Consider the following 19083-nt stretch of genomic DNA (forward strand, 5'->3'; position numbering starts at 1 on the left):
GCTAGGAGAGGGATGAAAGTCCCTTTCCATGACTCCATTCAGCCATACTCAGTTAGCATGCTAATTAGAATTACAAGTACAGAAGCTGTGTGGAAATTGGAATGCTCTGAGCAAGGCTGTTTCTCAGACAATTTTCAGGGCCCAGTGGGAGTCCCAGTCAATGGTTTAAGCTCAGACTCAGTAAAAACTGATGGGCTACTCTTGTAAACAATAAGCCTAGGTGAAAAGGACATAGAGGGGAGAGGGGAGCAACCTAAAGGGGCCTGAAAATCTAACTGAAGATGCTTCTAAAATTGGCATAGAAGGCTGGCAGAGCGCAGAAAATCCTCAACAAAATTGATCATGATGAGTTTGAATGAAATCAGCTGAGTTTTCAATTATGCAAGCCTTTGCATGCAGTATGAACTCACTGTGTATCTCACTATCAAATATAGACATAAATCACATGTACATGTTTATAATAGTGTGGAACTTTTCTTAATTTTTCATCCAAAACAACAATCAAAAAGACTCCAAATCATCTTGAAGCTCAGAAAGTTTAATAAGCTCTTATCTCTAAGGAAGGCTTTAATAAGCCATTAATCAAGGCTCATAATGATTTAACCCGGTAAATAAAAAGAGGAGATTCAACTGTTCTCCTCCTCCTCCTGCTCCTTTTTCCTCTTAGGTCTGGAGGAAGTTCCTTTGGTTTAGAGGTAGAGGACCTGACAAGGCAGAGAAAGACAAATCACAAGAGTGTGCTGTGCAGGGTGTGGGGTGTGCAAGTGTATGAATGTGTGTTTCACCATGCCCTGTGAGCTCTGGAGTACACAGAGGTTAAATCATTCTTAGAATAATTTGAGGGAAACAAGAAGGAAGAGACACATGAGGAGAGAACAATGCTGAAACCCCAGTCAGACTGTAAGCGCAGTCATAAGCCCACGTGTGAAAGCCCATGTCCTTTCTCTCTAAACACATTGCCCTGTTATGATTGTATGACTGACTTAATCTACCCGTGGCAGATCCATTACCTCTGAAGATAGGTAGTTGAAATATCAGCATCCCAGAAAGAAATGTTTTATTTCACATTTGATTTAATATTTAGTGAATTTTTGTTTTGAACACTTATGGACTTCAGCATTAAAGCAGCAGTGATAATTTTAAAACCTCTTAATTACAGAACTGAAACTGTTTGTCAACTTAGTAGTGAAGCAATCTGTGATTAGATCTTTGATTTTATAAAATATTGATTTTTTAGAATAACTAAACAGTGTCCTGCTTGAGGTGTGTGTCTTTCTTTCGCTTTCTCTTTCCTACCACTGCATAACAGTGTCTCTGTGGCCCCTTGTTCAGTTACTTCTCTGGAGCTAGTCCTCAGGTGTAGGGACGCCTTGTCGCTGTGGTATTTAATGGACCTGACAAAGTTTCAGTGAAGTGTGGTAGAGGCCTGCCACCTTGTGGATGGAGTGCATACAGTTGAGAAGTCATAGAAGCTATCAGCACACAATTGTCCTTAACTGCATTTTATATTTATTAAATTTTAATTGTAGAGAAATATAGATAACCTATAAAAACTTTCATTTTCCTAGTACAAAAACCAAGATGTAAAAATTGACTTTGTTGATCAGTATTTTATACCCTGTTTTGAAAATTCTTGAGCTTTCACAAACAGTGTGTATATATATGAATATGAAAATATTGAAATTTTCTCAGAAAGAGATAAACACAATATAATTTCAGTAAATACTACAAATAATCATTAGAAATAACCTAGAAACACCCCATATTTTGATGTACGTATCTCCTGCACATTTTTTCATAATGTGTTTGGGTAATGACCTTATCATTTAGAGAAATTGCATCCACATAGATATGCTTACACACTAATTTGTCTTAACAATTATGAATGTGCACACTATAATGAGGTTTTAACATTAGGGAAATAGCTCTTAAATTTGAAATATTATTTTTCCTTTTAAATGATAAGTGAAATTATTTAAAGTAAAGAAAGTTATGTAAGTTCTTGACAATGAATCTTTTCTGAATATTCAGCTCCTATTTGACATAGAGAGTCTTGGGATCTTTGAGCTGGACATCTGGGATCTATAGCTCACAGTGTACTTCTATTTCTTAAGTGAAAAAGTTTTAAATTTTGTATCTATATAATTTATTTTGAAGTATTTAAATGAATATTCAGTGGATAAAATTTAAACTGCATTGAAGATGCCTATAAATAATTCACAATCTAGATATATTATTGGTTTTTCTGAAAGTTTGGAAAATTTTTTATCACAATAAAAGGCAACTTTGTCATGTCTATCAATCCTCAAGTCAACAGGATCACAATAAAATAATATTTAAAATTTAAGAGTTATGTCCCTAATGTTAAAAGCTCATTATAGTGTGCACATTCTTAATTGTTAAGACAAATTAGTGTGTAAGCATATCTATGTAGATGCAGTTTCTCTAAATAATAAGGTCATTACCCAAACACATTATGAAAAAATGTGTAGGAGATACGTACATCAAAATGTGGGTTGTTTCTAGGTTATTTCTAATGATTATTTGTAGTATTTACTGAAATTATATTGTGTTTATCTCTTTCTGAGAAAATTTCAATATTTTCATATTCATATATATACACACTGTTTGTGAAAGCTCAAGAATTTTTTTTATATTGAGGTTAAAAGTCCAGATAAAATCTTCTAGATTAGCTGGTATTGTCTCTTAAGGATGGAAATTGAATATTTGAATATCTGTTGTTAAAATTTAATAACAGAAAATAAATGTTATTTTGATGGTCTTGCTAAGGTTATCAGAGGTAAATACATATACTTAAGCTCTGGTCTTTATAAAGCTATACTCTTATTCAAACACATATATGCTAACGTCTTAAATTTGTCTTGATATTTTATATGTATAAGCTCTGCTTTTGTTGTTCTTTTTCTAGAATTGAAATGTAATATCTTAAATAATGGCAATATATTAGAGATATAAAGATAACCAGAAATCTTGCTTTCAAGATGGTCCAATAAACATTGTCATTTAGTGGAAGGACAAGATCTCTCAAAAAAGCACTTACTTGACAAGTTAACAAGTGAAGTATCATTTAAGCCACTTCACTTGATATTGTGCATCACCTCGACATTGCAAGATTGTTTTCCCTTGTATTGATTTTTGCTGTGGGCCGCAGGAATATATCATAAGAACTCAGCTGGTTATGGCAAAGTCACTACCTAGAGTGATCAGGGAATTCTTCCAGAGGAAGCCAAATCCCAAGGAGTTTTTGGTGTTACTTGACTTGTTATATATCAGCTGTATTCTGTTATGAAAATCTTGTGTGTTTTCATAGTTTTCCCAATTGACTTTTCCCCAAGAAGGGCTAACAGTGTGGACTGATCACTCTCTGGACATACACATTCCAGGACTTTGGAGAACAGCCTCAGGAAAGGCTTTCTCTGGAATCAGATATCTCCCTTAGCCATTTTCAAGGACTACAGGAAGCACCACCCAGGTGGGCGCCCAACTTCCCTAGGACTAACAATAACAGTCCACCCCACGTGCACGTCTCCTGACTTAACACAAATTCCACAAGGAGATATGCCAGGTGGGCACCCAACTTTCAAGGACTAACAGTGATAGCAGCCGGCATACAAGTCTCCTGACTTAAGCTAAATTCTACAAGAGTGCACCGCCTAGGTCAGGTGGACATTAAGTAATAGCTTTACACTATTTAGCTCGGACCCTCCCTTCTTATACCGGGACTTCCAGGGCACGGGATGGAGAAGAAAAAAGAGAATGGAAGAACTAGATGGGTAAGAACTTGAGAGAAACAAACCAAGATGGGCAAGAACTAGATTGAAGGACTAGAAGAGAGTACTAGAGGAATGAGATGCAAGATGAGGAAGAGCCAGATGGGGAAGTACTAGCTGGGTAAGAACAAGCTAAAAGGGCCCTAGGTGAGGCAGAATTAAGACGAGAGAATTAAGATAGAATTTAGAGGGAGCAGTAGATAAGTATAGAGGGAAATCAGGCAAGAAAGGAAGTAGGCACGGGAACAGAACTGAAGCTGTGTATATAGGATGTTATGCCAGAGGAATTAAAGCAAGTGGACTATAGAGCTTAGTGTGCTGAGATTCTATTTCCTGAAAATAGTCCTCACCTTTAGTAGTTCTCTCTCCTTAGCCCCTGGTCCCTCAAATATTATACAAGAGATTTTCTGATACAGGGTAGTTATGAAGCCTAGTGTGACCTTGGCCTATTGGCCCTCTTCTTACTGCCCTTCTGTTGCAGTGTTTAAAGGCCTGGCCCACACCCTTAGCTCTGCAAGCTCTTATCTCAGTTTTCATCGTTATCCAGGACAGTACTTACAAGACAACTGACATGTATTTATCATGTTGGTCAGCTCAATGGTAAAAGTTTGAAGAGCTGTTCTGGAAGTTTGAGAATGGCCTGCCAGTATTCCAACCCAGCTCTTGGTGTGCCCTACAATTAGTCAACCTGCTTTGCCTAGGGAAATCATTACTCCTCGGGGCCCAAAGCAAAGCTCCTCCTGATGACACTCTTAGTCCTAGCCTGCAGTGTCCTGATAGAACATTGTACCTTTTTCTATTTAGTTTTAGTTCAAGTACTAACATATTATAAATTTGCTTTATGGCCATGATGGCATTTATTTGCTGTTTTTGTATTTTTGCCTGTTTCTTTGTGGTTTGTACAACAATTCTATTGATAGTACCAAATTAAGGGAGAAAAAGGTAGTGCATTCATTACCTAGACTATTACCTGAGGTAGCTGATGCTGATTTCCATTGCTTAATGATAGAATGATGGGACAGAATTTTTTGACATCTGTGTTTATTGTGTTTTCAGTAAAAGCAAAACACATATAATAACTGGAAGGACATGTTGATTAATAGTTTCTCAATCAGAGAGCAGCATTAAAAGACAAAATCATGTCTTCACTATGTGAATATTGATCTGAACACCCTCAGCAGTACACTATTATGTGGTCTCATTTCCAAGGTAAAATGCTCCTTTGATCCATAATTTTAAAAACTTTGAACTAATTCAGCAAACATATCAATTATTAAAATATTTGCAAGGTATTCTAGAAGGCAAAGAAATAGTCAAGTATCTTAAAGACATTCTTTACTTGGTAGATAGTACACCAGAGCAATTTATGCTTTACCACAGACACATTTTGCTGTCACTCTAATCTATTTGCAGAAAATGCCTTTATATTTTGTTACAAATTCTGACAGCACTTATTATCTGTGTAGCAGACCATGTCAGTTCTACGAAGCCTTTAGGAACTGAAATTTACTTCCAAATTAAAAAGCAATTTTTCAACAACCTTTCACATCATTAAATTTTGCATTATAACAGAATTACACAGCTCCTAAGAAATAACTAATCTAAGGAAGTGTTAAGTACAGTACTTTCAAAAGGACAGCCATATTTGCTTTTTATAGATTTTTTCAGATCATATTACATGTCTTTTCATCTTCATACAAGGAACCTAGAGTGGGTCCCAACTGCAGAAGTAAACATTGTTTACGGAAAAGCCAGAGTAAGGAGCCGTCAGACCGTCAGGCCTGAGTTTGTGTGTGCCTCACTTAAAATTAAAATGCCTATTTTTCTTATTTGTGTGAGTATGTGCTTTGGTAAGTTTATGTGCTTTGGTGAATTTATGTGTACCAAATGCACACAGGGACATATGCAGCAAACAAGGACTAAGGTGGCTGAAACTGGAATTACATGTAGATGTAAACCATGTGGGTGATGGACACTGAATCCAGGTCCTCTGAAAGAGCAGTAAGCATTCTTAATCACTCAAACATCTCTCCATTCCCTCAGCTTTACTATTTATTTTCATAATTCAGCAATTTTACACATAAAAATTTATTAGATATATGAAATGGACTTAGGAACCTTATGCAAAATATTTTCCTGACAATAATAAATACCATAGCATATATAGTACAGAAACTAATTTCCCTAAATGTATAAAATATATTGTTTTGAAATTTCTAAAGTTTATTATGATTATAGTGTTTATATAATATTGATCATTAATAAGTCTTTAGTGACTGATTTCAAACTCCTCATAGATGGCATATTTATCATATTTACTTTCCTAGAAATATTACTACAGAAGAGAACTAAATTATGACTGAGAAAAGTTAACACAGAAATTAAACTTAACGAGGTATGCATTGATTATAAAGATTAAGAAATGTTCTAAAGTATTTCTGTAAACTTAAATCTACAGTGCAGTATTTCTGCAGACCAGTTAGATCTTTCTACTGGAATAATGATATAAATGCATGTTTTTTGCCATCAACACCACATTGGACATTTGTATTTGCCCTCCCGGCTCCTCACATGTCTTCATAATTCTCTGTTCACATTTCCTACCACCTTGGAGTTCTAAGTTTAGCTCCCATTACCTAAATGTACATTGTAGTCTGGAAATTTGTCATGACATTGTTACTAGACCGTGTAAATCCTATAAATATTAGAGGTAGTTTCTCTGTGTGTTTCTGTCTCTCTATTCCCCCTTGTGTGTGTGTGTGTGTGTGTGTGTGTGTGTGTGTGTGTGTGTGTGTATGAGAGGATGAAAAGAATGAGCATTTTCTTATTTTCTTGAGGTTATTGAAGATTAAGTTTTTGTTGCTTCTGGATTGGTTTAACTTTTAATTTACATAAGCTAAAGTGTTTTATAGGGTTTTGTTTAATATATGTTTTCTCTCACCAATACTTGTCATACTTATTTTAAAATACACCCACTTTGATTAATGCTTTTATACAGTAAATCTAAATTTATGTGTGTAGAATTTCTGTGTACAGCATGCATATTCCCAGGGAAAGTACATTAACTTTCCTAAGTTGCATGTACTGATGAGAATGGAGACACCATGTCTTTCTGATAAGCTGAGTCTCCTGCCACCAGGAGTAATGATCATTGTGGCAACCATTGTGAGGAACAAGTGACATGTCTTATCAAATGCACATCCTAATTTCTGTCGTGTTCAGACTTTCAGTGACCGTAACATGCTGACAAGCATTGGATGTGACTCTCTTCCTTTGTCATGCTCTCTCTCTCTCTCTCCCCCCGCCTCTCTTTTCTTCCCTTAGCTCCCTGTGAAGGCAACACGTTCTTCTGCCACAGCAACATGTGCATTAACAACACTCTTGTCTGCAATGGGCTCCAGAACTGTGTGTATCCCTGGGATGAAAATCACTGTAAAGGTAATGGAAACAGCGCTGTAGAGTGGGGAGGAGATGTACCTGCAGCAGGCTTAAAAGTCAGAGGGTGTGGGTTTTGTCTGTCTTTGCATATGTCTTACAGTCAGTGTGTAAATAGTCTCCCTCTTCATTCCTCAGTGTGCTCAGAGATTTCCTCATTTAGACTGACAGTGACTCTCCTTACATTCTAGAACACTCACGAAAGATACCTTAAGAGAACTTGCAGAGCCAAGAGGAGAAAATTGTAGCTAGCGGTGTAGAACCTCACTTCTCCATGACACCTTTGTACCTTATTACATTTCTTTTATTCTATTTTCCTTTATTCCAGCCTTTTCCAATGTAAATTTTTATACATAGTCTAAAGATAAAATATTTGGATCACTTCTGTTTTCAATTAAAGCCATTTCTATTTTGTTAATAATTTTTTTTCCTGTCCTATGAAATAGTTCCTAGCATTCCTGCCCTGTCAGCAAGCCCACAACCAACATATGGTCATTAAATAGGACTTGTTGTCTGAATTATGCTCCATTTTAGTTAACATGAAGAAACAATATGTTGTTAAGGCTGAATGTTAAGCCCAATTCAAGGGAAGATAAACAAGGAACACCTTCCCACTTAAATTTTAGGATGATCTATCAAAATACTTTCTGCAAAGAGAAGCAGAGGAACCCTGCCCAGTGTCCATTAATCCAGTGAGTCAGTAAGAAAACTTTGTCTGTAAGACAAATTGCTAAGTGGTCTTATTAAAAAAAAAAAAACAAAAAAAAACAAAAAAAAAACCAAAAACAGGAACCAGATATTGGGGTAAAAACAGAGAGATCAGGGAAGCAGAAAGAAGCCAGCCATGTCCTTATCGCTAGAAATCCTTAGCCAAAGATAGAGCTACTTCCTGTATACACACAGCTATATGCCTTTCTGTCCCTGCCCCAGCCCTCTTACTTCCTCTCTCCACTCAGCTATATCACTTCATCTTTTTGCCCAGCTCTATCACTTCCTGTCTGTCTGTACAGACCTCCCGACCTCTATGGTTAACTAGTGCTGGGAATAAAGGTGTGTACCACCATGCCTGGCTCTGTTTCCAGTGTCCTTGAACTCACAGAGATAGGGATGAATCTCTGCCTCCCGACATCTAGGATTAAAGGCATGTGCTATACTATTGCCTAATTGCTATGTTTAATATAGTGGCTGGCTTTTTCCTCTAGTCTCCAGAGGAAATTAGGAAATAAAATATCACCACATTTGTTCAATGGAAACTATTTTGATAATGAGTGTTAGTGATGATTTCAGTCTAAAGAACCACTAGAAAATTAAATGCTTTCTAAAGTGTCCCCACACCTTAGTGTTAGGGAGCAGACATCAACATCAGTTTGTGTCATGTAAGAGTATGTGACAAAAAATAAAAAGTAAAATTAAAGGGCAATCATGAAAATTCAATATAAAAATGTACTGCCTCTTTTCCAGAGAGCTAAACCATCTTTGAAATCTTAACTAATCTTCCTATGATATTAGCACTTACTTCTTTTGACCACTAGTATTTTATTGGGGTTGGTTTTTTGGCTTAGCAAATACTATGGCCTAAAGAAACGTTGCATCTGTCCTTGACATGAGTGTGCATCTGAGACTGGGCACAGTCTTTTATATCTCCATGACTGGTACGTTCATAGAGCATGGTTTAAGTCTTCTGGTACATTTTTTCATAGGTGTCTTCTGCAGGATTGAAAGAGGATATTCTATTTTTCTGTGTCATATAATATTAGATGGCCTCCTTTTCTGCCTACATTTATAATGCTTTCATTTCACATGGTTTTGAATCCATGAGTATATCAATTGTTTTACCATCTCCAAAATTAACTTCTTTACCACCATTAGAAGATCTAAAGGTTTAGTAACATATTTTTGTCCTAAAGTATATTTGTTTGCATTCAGCTTTCTTTGGTTGTCTTTTTTCACTCTTTTCCTTAGTTCATTCTATGTGTTATATGGGAAATATTTACTACTATTGAGAATAATTTTATATTAATTTTCATCCATTTTCACAGTCTCTGTTGTTTCATTAGGTACTTATCTATTCATATATAATGCTGTATTTCCCATACTGGACTCACAGCCTTTGTCATTTTTTGTTTTCTGTATGTCTCATATCTTCTCGTCTTTTGCCATCTGTAGTCTCTTCTACCCTAAGTAGATATGCTCTACTATAACATTTCTTTTTAGTGTTTGTCAGTACTTTCTTGATTTACTCTTTCTGTGTTGGCTTGGGGGCTTATAACACACAACCTGACTTTTCAGTATATCTCAGTTTTTTTGTAGGCTGACAATTTTAATTAATACAATTTTTATATTTTATATTTAGAATATATCACATTCTCTACTGATTTTACCTATTATTTTCTACATTATATGTATGTACGTTATAAACACAACCACACATTGTAATAACTGCTAATTTATATCAATCTGTCTTCAGAGTGGAAACAGTAAGGACAGTCTGTATTAGTACAATTTGCTATAAACTCTTCCTGTTTGTTCTTTCTGTTTCACGTAATTATATTTGGATTTTTCTTGTCTCTGTGTCCTTTTAACATAAACACTAGTTTAACTCCCACCAAACTCAATTCTGCTATTGTTACCAGAAACCACATCTCTATGAAGTCTACGCTCTGCAGTACAATGATGCACAGAGCTCACTGTATTTTTTAATGAAACAAATTTAAATGACTATGAAGAAAAGTTCAGAAGTATGTTTGTCTCTCTATTCCTTTTGTCATTTTGTTATATATTTTTTGTTATATCTAACAATGATGTTGTTTCAGTTTTTAAGTCAGTTTTACTAGATAGTGAATTGGGTACAGAATTATTTATATGATTTTTAAATTTGATTTTGCTTGTGGTGCATTGATTCAGTGAGTATGTGTCTGACCTCCAATGATCGTCAATCACATGATAATCTGTATAGATCCTTTCGCTGGGTGTGTCATTTTCCCTTTGCTGATTTCTTCACTTTCTTGTCCTGTATATTTTTAAAAATTATTTTAATAGTAAAGACTGACTTGGCCTTTTACACTTATTCTACTCGAACTTTCTTGAACTTGGATATGAATTTTATCATTAATGTGGGACGTTTTAAGCGTTTGATTAAAAATACATTTGTTCTAAGTTCTTCTTTGCTCCGAATATGCTTTTGTTTGACTTTTTGATACATTTTTCCAGTGCTACATTCACTTTTCTGCACTATTTTTCCCAGAATTTTTATTCCTCTATCTCTAGCTTTGTGGATGGAGCCTTGGGGTTTTATCTTCAACTTCCCCCAAACACAGCTGATGATTTGGAAGAGGGAGTCATTGCTTACATGGTGGTCACTCTTCCTGAAGAATCCTCACACATTTCACTTTACTTTTAGGGAATAGAATAATTCCTTTAATACCTCCATAAGAATGACTGTTTGTAATTATTCTTCCAAGCTTCTGGACATTCAGATATTCTCTCCTGAGCAGTCTCTCTCCCATGCCTCTGTGCTCTTTTCTCCTATGTGCTTATTTGCTATCCACAAATAGGAAAAATTCCATACTTTCATTATATCAGAATTTTAGTGGTCAATTTTTATAATAATTTTTGTTTGGGGAATCTATGTGCAAGTTCTCACACTTCCATTCCAAAATGTCTGCTGTGATTTTGTGTTGAATTATTCTCCATATCAAAATGCTGTGATTCCTATTACTTCACTTTGTTCCCTGTCAGGCAACAACAGAGAGAAAGTCAGGGACAATCATTTCTCATTTGAAATTTAGAAATCCTTTTATGACTAAGAAGAAAAAACAAATTACGATTCAGGAAATTATCACATCATTCACAAATACCATTTTATAAGTCTTATGCAAATATTAGCATGCGTATGCATTTGCATCCACACACACACACACACACACACACACACACACACACAAATATGTGTTCAGGTACACATTCAAAGTAGGAAGTGAACAATTAGATGGTTACTTTCATGAATGGAAAACAGAGCCCCTGTGAAAACAGAACTGTTTTTTTGAAGCGTTGTGTGATACTTTAGGGCTGTGAAATTGTATGCTCAGCCTGTTTTGTGTTAACGTTTTGGATTTGCATTTTGAAGGCGATATTAACGTGTGGTGGGTTGTTTCTCCTCTTGTCTGTCTGTTGTTTTCACTCTCTCCTACCTACAGAAAAGAGGAAAACCAGCCTGCTGGATCAGCTGACCAACACCAGTGGGACGGTCATTGGCGTGACTTCCTGCATTGTGATCATCCTTATTATCATTTCTGTCATTGTACAGATCAAACAGCCTCGTAAAAAATACGTCCAAAGGAAGTCAGACTTTGACCAGACCGTTTTCCAGGAGGTGTTTGAGCCTCCTCACTATGAGTTATGCACACTCAGAGGAACCGGAGCAACGGCTGACTTTCCAGATGACTTTGAGAGTTACCATAAACTGCGGAGATCATCTTCCAAATGCATTCATGACCATCACTGTGGATCCCAATTGTCCAGCGCAAAAGGCAGCCGCAGTAACCTCAGCACAAGGGACGCTTCCATCTTGGCAGAGATACCCACCCAGCCTGTCAAGCCCCTCATCCCACCCGTGAACAGAAGGAACATCCTGGTCATGAAACACAACTACTCCCAAGATGCTGCAGATGCCTGTGACATCGATGAGATTGAGGAGGTGCCCACCACAAGCCACAGGCTATCACGACATGAGAAATCCGTCCAGCGGTCAGTATCCATAGATATTTGATGGCAACCATTAACTGAAGACGGAAATGCTCTCACAGCATTGAGTTCTAGTCTGTCTTCATGGTCACTCCCCTCTGAATGATAGTTGAAACCACAGTGTCCTCATACCCCTTTCTTCCCCCCTTCCTTCTCTTCCTAGCTCTAGTCTGTTCATTTTATATCCCATAATGTGCATGAAATGTACACGTGTATGATGACACCTGTGCACACAGACCAAAGATACTTTATTTCTGCATATATAAGAACTATTACTACAGAACACAGGACACTTCATTTATAGTAGAGATCTATGCAACTAATTTACCTCCACATAGTTATAGTTGTTGCTCTCTCGTCAATACTATATTTTAGGACAGAAAATAATATTTTAGAACTGTTGCCTTACCAAGATAACGATACCAACATTGAATATTTTTAATTTGAAAATAAAATATTTTTCAATAGAATCTATTTATTTTGCTAAGAAAAGTATATTTTCCCATACAATGTAATACTTAGATTACAATTATATTTTATAATATTGAATGATAAAATACTAATAATTGATATATAAATATAGAAAAAATTGGGAGACATTTTATTCATTTTTCATTTATACATATATAAAATACATGTTATATGTTAAAATTTCTAGAATGAGTAAAAAGTATTGGCAGAAAATTTGATTTAGTAATGGTTTATTTTTTTGAAATTCCAACATACATATAGTTTAATTATGCTGTTTTTCATGTTTACTATAATTTATCTAATTATATAGAATTATAAATTTGATTCATAAAAATCTAAAATATCTAAGTTGATTTAATATATTCATGCATGCTGATGAAATACCATGATTTTCTTTGCTTTATTAACTTTAGGGATGATTTTAAAGTAGATATATGTATTTATATTTTGTGCAAATATTACTTTGTTGAATGAAATAGCCATAACATTCCAGGTTCTGCCTCATTGGGTCTCTAAGCAAACATGAATCTGAATACAACACAACTAGGGTCTAAAACGAAAACTCAAGGTAAGCAAACGGCCTGGCTGCGTTTCCCCTTGTCCTATGCTACTTTGTTCTGTTTTGTTGCAAGTGTCTTACAGCATTTCAGAGAATGTGCTATTTATTCCTTATTTCTTAAGCTACCTATCTCACGGCATTTCACTCATAGAGGTAGAATGGATGCAATGGCAAGGGAATGACTATTCTTAGAACAGGTAGCTTTGTGACCAATTTTAATATTCCTTCATCAAGCATTGCTCAACAGCAGAATAAGCTAATAATATTTACATTGTAAGACAAAGATAATAAAAACAATGGACTTTCTTTCAAAGACTAGCTCAGGAAACCCAGGTTTTTAAAAATATAAATTACAACAATATTCACTCTTAAAGTAACTGAAGTGAATACATCTGACTTGCAATTACGGACATAATTTGGCTGTATTCTATTAAATGCAACACTAAGTATTTGGGGGTATTTACGCAGTCTCATTTTTGCATGAATAATTAGCTTATCTCACTAAAATTAAATGTGGCATGTTGATCAAATTTTTTAAAATAAAATTTGAATGTTTCGTGTTTTAAAGGCCTCATAACTTTCAGTTGTCTACATGTGCATCTCTTTGTCATGAACCCTCACCCGGGCTTTACATCTCCACTTGGCAGTCTACATTTATTTTACTCTAACTCATCTCCAATTAAATTTACTTCACAGCTAATTTCCTCAAAACTCTTCAAGCCTATCAAGTGTTCTTGAATTAGGAGATCGCATCCCGTGCTCTGTGTGACCTTGATAAGCTGCTGTGTTAGTTGTATCTTTTTCATTGGGAAAAAAATGTTTTAACTGTGCTTTATTTTCAGAGAACTATTTGTACAAACATGGGGACTGTGGAAAGAGAATTCTGTAGTGAATTGTGAAAAGTGGACATATTTCTAAATTCATTCCACTGCCTTTATCCAAACTTAAGAGTTACAGACATGTGTTATTCCTTCGGCAAGACATCCCTGCTGCTGCACAATGATGTGTCCATTTCCTAATTTGGTTGCTGATCACCAAGTGCTCCTTAGGTTTTAAATACATTCTGAGATTATGGAAACTTGAAGAAGAAGTTAGTTCCTGATTAAGACGACCCCAGCTTTTCTTTTACTGTCACTTCACTTACATTTATATGTTGTTCATGTCTTTGTTACATGATTGTACCTGTGTGATCTGTGAAAGAACAAAAACAAAAACCACGACTTTGGGTGAACTTTGTGTTACATGTACATTGTTTTCATTATATAGACTGCTTGAGAATAGTGCGTTCCTGCGTGATTTTGAACATGCTGCAATGAAAAAATGGAAAAATGGATCATGGAAACACCAGCTAGAGGTTCAATGGACTGTACACACCTGTTGTTTCATTATAATTAAGTGCAGTAAAAAAATAATGAGTAAAATCTAGATTGCAATAAGACAAATATCTCCCCCCTTCTCCCTCTGTCTTTCTCTCTTTGTCTCCCCTTATCATTTCTATGTACCCCTGTTTTTCTTTTCGTTTTTTATCAAGGGAAGATACCGAGTTTCATAAATGCCTTCTTGAAATCAGGTATTTTACCATTCACACCCTACAACAGAATTTTGTTTGATTAAGCACTTAGTAATATGACTGAATTGACAGTTTGAGAAAATACCCTGCATGTCAGTACTGGATATTTAGGTTGGAAAAATGTCCTCTTTATTAGACACATTGTAAAAAGCATGCATTCTCAAATATTGCTGTTACTCTTCCATTTCTTTGTGTCATATGCTTGCTACTTGTAACTTTTATATAAATATATATATATAAAATGTATAATAATTTCCTAATTTGAGTTAAGAGAAATCCTTTCTTCTGTTGTAAAAAAAAAGGCAGAGTTACATGAGCACATGATTTATTACTATCAACTCTTCCCACACTCTAGATTACAGGATGTCATTTAACATTGAGGCCTCCCTAAATATTTGATTTCTAATATCTTATAAATTGGTTTTCCTTTTATATTAATAGTCTTCCTAAGTCAATCCTTCAGAATCAGACCATTTTATGATTACACTACAACATTCTGACTTACCCATACACACATGAGCCTTGATGATTAATGGTTATGATAAGTTTTATACAAAAAAACTAGAACTAATATTACACATGAGTTCTGTTGAATCATATGCACCCCTATAAATACTGAATGGATATTTTTTCAAATAATGGATTTGTAGTATTCAAAACTGATTTTAAAAACTAATTAGTTTAGTAAATTTGCTTTCTCTCTTCAAAATAATGGGTTTCTTAAGAATAAAATAATTGGGATCTTCAAATAGCAAAGAAATCTGATCAACTACAATTTCTGTCAGCACCTGGAGCAGGCTTTATAGTCTAAATGGATACTCCTTGTCATGGCCTGTCCCTATCAGGAGGCCAATATCTTATGTGTTAAAATATAAATGAAAGAAAATATCAAGTAAGTGGAGATAAAGAAAATTGTGATAGGAAAACTAAAGGACTAAGCAATTCTTGAATATTGAAAACATGATCAACTTGCCTTGTGGAGTACTTGCTTCACAAGGACATATGTGCCACGTGGGTTTGGTGGCCTACCTGTAATACTGGCTCTCTGAAGACAGAGAAGGGCATTCCTAGGGAAAACAGTATAACTCAGTGGTTCTCAACCTGTGTGTCACGACTTTTTTGAGGGTCAAACAACCTTTTCACAGAGGTAGCCTAATACCATTGAAAAACACAGATCTTTACATCACAATTCATAACCGTGACAAAATTACAGTTATGAAGTAGCAACAAAAATAATTTTATGGTTGAGGGTTACCACAGCATGAGAAACTGTATTAAAGGGTCACAGAGTTAGGAACACTGAGAAACACTAGTTTAACTAAATGAGCTGAGGGTTAGGGATTTAGCTCAGTGGTAGAGTGCTTGCCTAGCAAGCACAAGGCCCTGGGTTCGGTCCTCACTTCAGAAAAAAACAAAACAAAACAAAACAAAAAAACAAAACTAAATAGCTGAATAGGACAGGTCTGGGTTCAGCAAGAGACCCTTTCTTACTAAACACCGTTAAGACTAAGTGAGGAAGATACTGTCAACTTCTGGTCTCCATACACATGCACATATACATACTTACACACACACACACACACACACACACACACACACACACACAAATATCACATGAAGATATGTGCCCATAAAAATAAAATAATATTAAAATGATAATTTTTTTGAATTAAGTTGACAAATTGTCCAATAAAATAAGGTACTGACATAACGAATACTTTGGTGCATACTGTACACATGTCACTTATGATAAAATTTGCCTTTTCCTGTGGGGCTAGCCAATTTGTTTGTTGCTGTATGTAATTTTGTGTTCACTAATTCAAATTTGGCACATATAATTTAGTTGCCCTATTTTGTATTGTTTAATCGCTTTAGGAATCCTTAGTGGATGGTATTATCTTTTAATGAATAACATTACACTGGATATATATGACAGGAGTGTTTTATTATACAACAATGGAGACAAGAAGATAAATGAGATGGATAAGCCACCATGCACCTGTCATGTAGATTTATAGATTTCCCATTCCTTTCAAGATCTACAAAATGCTCCTGATCTGCTTATTCTATACTTAAGTATGTTTAATTCCTCAAATCTACCAAACAACAGACACCTTCTTAACATCAAACTAAATTAAGCATAATAATAAGGATGGATGACTATCATATATTTGATATGTAATTTCTTCGTGGGAAAATGACTTCTCGTGAAGGATGGTCCTCCTCTTGGGTGATGATCACATGACCTCCAGGTATTGACTGTTCAAGGGAGGAGATGCTGACATCACTGCCCAGAGTCCCGGAGGCCTGTGACTGTCCTCATCAGAGATGCTAAATACTGAGTCTTGGAATGTGAGAATCCAGAAAATCTACCAGATGTATTTTGGAGCTCCCTTCAGGTGCCTTCATAAAACCCAATCCAATATTGAGATTTGTCAATATATTAAAAATATCAATTAAATAACTACATGAAACTTTACCACTTGAATATCAACCTTTGGAAACCCTTCAAAGTGGGTGGTCCTTGTAGCAGAAGGAAAGAGTGGTTTAAAACTATCAAATTTAACAGTTAACAATATTTATTCACAAAGTTAATTCAAATACATCACTATGTAAATTTGGTAAACTGCTGGTTTTGATTTTAGTATGTGTATTCACCCTTTAGAATCTTGGTGGCCTTTCATTTTTACACAGAATATCCATGAAGACATGAATTAAGCTTTTTACTTCTCTCCAAGTGCAGTGCAATTGCTTAACACAAGGTTAATGTTCTGACTTTGAATCTGAATTTTCTGCACCTGTTTTTATACACATGCAGATTTGATGCATCATTTCACAAAATACACATGATATTTGATTTTTTTTTACAGCTTATTTAAGTCAGATAATTAAAATGTACAGTAAACATAAATCGAAATCAATGCCATTTGGTCTTTAAATGAGAATTAACCCTGTCCTGGAGATGCTGAATCTTTCATCTAATTTTGATCCTATTAAAAATATTTTAGAGCATTGAATAGATTAAAATTTCATCTTAATAGTTTGAGTTTGGCCTTCGACATCATATGAATATCTCTTCAGTTTTGCATTAGCTTCTTTATTTCCCCACAGGAAGTCAAGATTTCCTCACATGTTACAGGTTTGCTTCTTTTATATTTAAATCAAGAATGGATTTCCCTGAACTCAAAATATTAAAGTAAAATAATATGAGCCTGAGTCTCATCATTGTTGTAAGGTAACAACAAGCAATGATGTTTGATAATGAAATAAATGATGCCATCTAGTTTGAATAGTTGCAGTTCCCAAAACTAGGGGGGGGGTGAAATAAAAGAACTATAAAATTGATCTGTATCCTAAATAGACATGATGTGAATAGTGAGTTTGTTCTATGTGTATTGAACAGAAGGGTTAGTTACTATGCATGCTTTCCTCAAGTAAACCATTTTTTTTTTATTTTTCACAGAATGATGAGAAAATGCAGCCAAGAAATCATTAGATTGCTAAAAGAACCTAGTAGGTGGAACTTGAGTTAATTACTAGTTCCTTATTTCTTTAGTTACCATTTCTTATATCCCCTTTAAAGACAGAACAAAGAAAACTACATGGCAAAAACAAAGGGATATTTTGTTTTTGTTTTTGTTTTATTATCATTCCAGCTCAATAAATCCAAAGAAACTTTTAACTAAGAATTATAACTATTAATTTTGCAATGAACTTAGATTGTGCTAAAATTCCTTTTAACTAAATTATATTATTTGACTAAATCCAAGGGTGTAACAAAGGCAAGAAATATAAGTAACTAATGTCAAACACATAATTCACTGTTTTTCTTGTGGCACCAGGTTATGTGCTTCCCTCTGTTTTCTTAAAGAGAGAAATGCTCCCTAACATCACTTCATTTCCTTTTGTTAGAAAACAAATGAAAAAACGCAATCTGCCATTTGCTTGGAGGATTTAGAGAAGTTCCTTATCCCTGTGAGCCATTGTGACCATACAGTCGATTTTCTATTTCATAGCCATACAGTTGTGCAGTAAGCTCACTCTTGGTCCTCACCATCTCTTTCTCCTTAACCAGTGAGCCATGCTATGTTCCAACCACTCACTGAAAAATTGTTTGGGGGTTTCTTTTAATAGTCACAGATAGTCACTCAAACAAAAATTAAAGCTGACCAGCAAGTATGATGTGTAAGTTATTTAAAATAAAATTATTCCTTTTATATCACATTATTAAACTTGTACTCTTTATTCACTTTCCCTTGAGTTAAACTTTATATCAGCATTGCTAGATTGTTTTGTTTTTTGTCTGTGCAATCCATATGCCAAAACCTCTTCTTCAGTACACTGGGGATGAAGATAATGGTGGAGGTTGGTGGAGGGATGGTGCTTAGAACTTAGAACTGTAGAAGAAACTTCTATTCTCTTCCTTTTTTACCATGCAGCCCATCTTGAAACACTAGTTCAATTTCTCTTGGTCCCTGTCATCTGTACAATATAAAACATAATTGTCTGTAAAG

General features: G+C 35.1%; 1 protein-coding gene across 4 annotated transcripts in view; it reads left to right on the forward strand.

The window, feature by feature from the left end:
• Neto1 (neuropilin and tolloid like 1) overlaps positions 1–14834 on the forward strand; it is a 117662-nt gene extending 102828 nt beyond the window's left edge. For 2 of the 4 annotated variants that reach the window (XM_036204342.1, XM_036204341.1), the window contains 4 exons: positions 7116–7229; positions 11423–11972; positions 12934–13008; positions 13696–14834. In XM_036204342.1, coding sequence (XP_036060235.1) covers positions 7116–7229; positions 11423–11972; positions 12934–12994 — 725 coding nt within the window. In that variant the 3' untranslated portion in view covers positions 12995–13008; positions 13696–14834. The remainder of the gene's footprint in view (positions 1–7115; positions 7230–11422; positions 11973–12933; positions 13009–13695) is intronic. The other 2 variants (XM_036204345.1, XM_036204343.1) reach the window with 2 other exon arrangements.
• The last annotated feature ends 4249 nt before the right edge of the window (positions 14835–19083 follow it).

This window comes from Onychomys torridus, chromosome 13, assembly GCF_903995425.1.
Source record: "Onychomys torridus chromosome 13, mOncTor1.1, whole genome shotgun sequence".
Classification (NCBI taxonomy): domain Eukaryota; kingdom Metazoa; phylum Chordata; class Mammalia; order Rodentia; family Cricetidae; genus Onychomys; species Onychomys torridus.